General features: G+C 37.9%; 1 protein-coding gene across 1 annotated transcript in view; it reads left to right on the top strand.

Moving 5' to 3' along the window:
• LOC107743599 (sorbin and SH3 domain-containing protein 1-like) overlaps positions 1-2,340 on the top strand; it is a 56,298-nt gene that overhangs the window by 40,948 nt on the left and 13,010 nt on the right. Inside the window, exon 17 of the mRNA XM_016556928.1 lies at positions 222-397. Within this exon, the coding sequence (XP_016412414.1) occupies positions 222-397 (176 nt within the window). The remainder of the gene's footprint in view (positions 1-221; positions 398-2,340) is intronic.

The raw sequence follows: 2,340 nt of genomic DNA, 5'->3' as shown, positions 1-2,340 counted from the left end.
GCAAAGTATTTTTTAAAATATTTTATAGTATTTTTATTTCTGTAGTATAGTATTTCAGTAGTTTATATTTTCTATTTCTATTTTCTATATCTTCTTTTAATAACAAGAATTTTCTTGTCATATACAGTAAACGTGGAACTAGCATTCTGTTCTATTCAGATATGTCACATGAAGACGATGATTTATGTGAGTCACAGCTTCATATCTCTATTTGTGCCCAGCTCAGCCTGTAAAGCAGGCAACGGTGAAGTGGAGAAGAAGGACAGCTTGTCTGCCAGTGGGCAGGCAGCTCCGGAATGTGAACGGCACATTTACAAGAGTGTCCTGGAGGGCGGCGACATCCCACTGCAGGGCCTGAGAGCGCTTAACAAGCACCACCCCAGTACTTCTTCTAAAGGTAGGCTTCCAGTCTGTTTTATGTATGTTTATTGAGATTCATATGTTAATCAGGTTTGAAATGATTTTGATTTAAGGATTTATAATCAAAATCACACCACGTTATTATAAAGCCGGTCCATTTGTTGCCCGTTGAGCCCCTTTTCATCAGCATTTTCCACATTCCTTCCTTCCTTCACAATACCACACAAATAACACAGCTCATTTGTCTTTCTGTGTTTTGTTAAAGCTGGCCATTTTTCACAGTTGAAACATAACAGATGTCCAGTTTGACCTTTAGTCATTCTCTCCACACCGGTCTGTTAGACAGAATGAGCTCATGAGGTTCGGCTCAGTTGGGTGTCCAACTGCTTTAGAAGTGGGCCATGTTGTGGACCGAGAGGAAAGGGGATGGACGTAGAGATTAATAGGTGGATCTGATGGTAGACACTCACCCTGCAGAGGAGATAAACTTGCAGCATGTTCAGGGGTGGTCAAGTATGAGGGGTCAGCTGTCAGAGTGAGGTCATGAATGGAATGCTAGCACATTTGACCCGAGGATGGGCTGCTTGGGTCGGCAGGGGGGCGGAAAGGGTTGAAGATGATGACTGTATCCGTTAATAGTTAACATGACCCACATGTTTAGACAGGGGCTAAGATCTTTTTTTAACTCTTGTTTCTGTCTGCCTTGAATTTCCAAGACAGCATGTTTTGAATACAGAACATACAATGCAGTCGTGTATCTTGTTGTTGAGTCATGCGTGACACTTCATAAAGATATGTTTCTAATTCATAACTGGGTATAAAGAAATGATTAAAGACAAAAAATGAATTACACATTGAAACTATTGAGCTGTAGGGAGTTGTGGAGTTTGATCTGGCTTGCAACATTTCCCTGTTCCCCCCTGCTTTTAAGTAATCATTACTATCAATTCCTCTCTCTTTTTGCTGCATTTTTGGCAATGTACAGTAAATATCTATTAACATTCTGCCTGTAATTCCTGAGGATAGCAGTTGGTAACTTCACAGCACACTTGAGGTTTCTTTGGTGAGAAATCCCAAGACTTGTGGAGCACTCAAGTAGTGCTTACAGAAAAAGTAGAAAAAGTACTCTAAAAGTAGAGTTTATGACCACATTAGGAGTAAGTGCCTGTATTGGAGCGGTTTGGGGGAGCCTGTGAGAGGTCAAAGAGAAAATCATATTGGCACATTTGGACAAACCTTGACAAGAGGAAACAAATGATGCATTTGGTTGGACTGAGGAACTTAATGGAAGTCAGAACAGAAGTAGAGTAAATGCTAAATAAATTTTAGATACCCTGTCTTTCAGTGTATATGTCTCTAAAACAGTTTTTAAACATAAAAGAATTATTGTGCCAGTCACATGCATGTATTTCCAAGGGAGTCACATACATGCTGCAAGACATGTTCCAGTTGGCAGTTGTGTGGTATTGGCATTGGCAATTGTAAGTTAACAGAAATAATTACTTTTCTTTATTTTACTATATTAGCACTTATTTATGAAATTTAATCTCTGAGACACTGGAGCCTTTCTCAATATTTTGGTTTTGTTCTGCAGTTTGCAAGAAGTCAAACCTCTAGTTGTTATATGATTTATTAATGCCTTTAACAGTTCCCCAGATTTACATTTGTTAAAATACAAATCTGAATGTGAATCAGCACTATAAAATAGTCCAAACAAAACTTTCTTTTACATGCTGTTCATTTTAGTGTAAGTAATAAGTTATTTTGCTTCAATATTTCTGCTTCACATGTTTGGTAGCAGTTTGGTTTTTATTTTTTGTTATTTTATACCATATATATTTTTAGATTATATTTAATATTTAATTTTTTATATTGTGCTTTCACATGGAGCAGCATTAACTACACAGAGCCGTTGTTCACTGACAAGCTGCGCAAAACATGCGCAAAATATGATCTTGGTTTTGCGTAGCTCGTCAATGA

Source organism: Sinocyclocheilus rhinocerous, unplaced genomic scaffold (assembly GCF_001515625.1).
Source record: "Sinocyclocheilus rhinocerous isolate Xijiao unplaced genomic scaffold, SAMN03320098_v1.1 scaffold677, whole genome shotgun sequence".
In the NCBI taxonomy this organism is placed as follows: domain Eukaryota; kingdom Metazoa; phylum Chordata; class Actinopteri; order Cypriniformes; family Cyprinidae; genus Sinocyclocheilus; species Sinocyclocheilus rhinocerous.
This window is presented reverse-complemented; position numbering and strand designations above follow the sequence as displayed.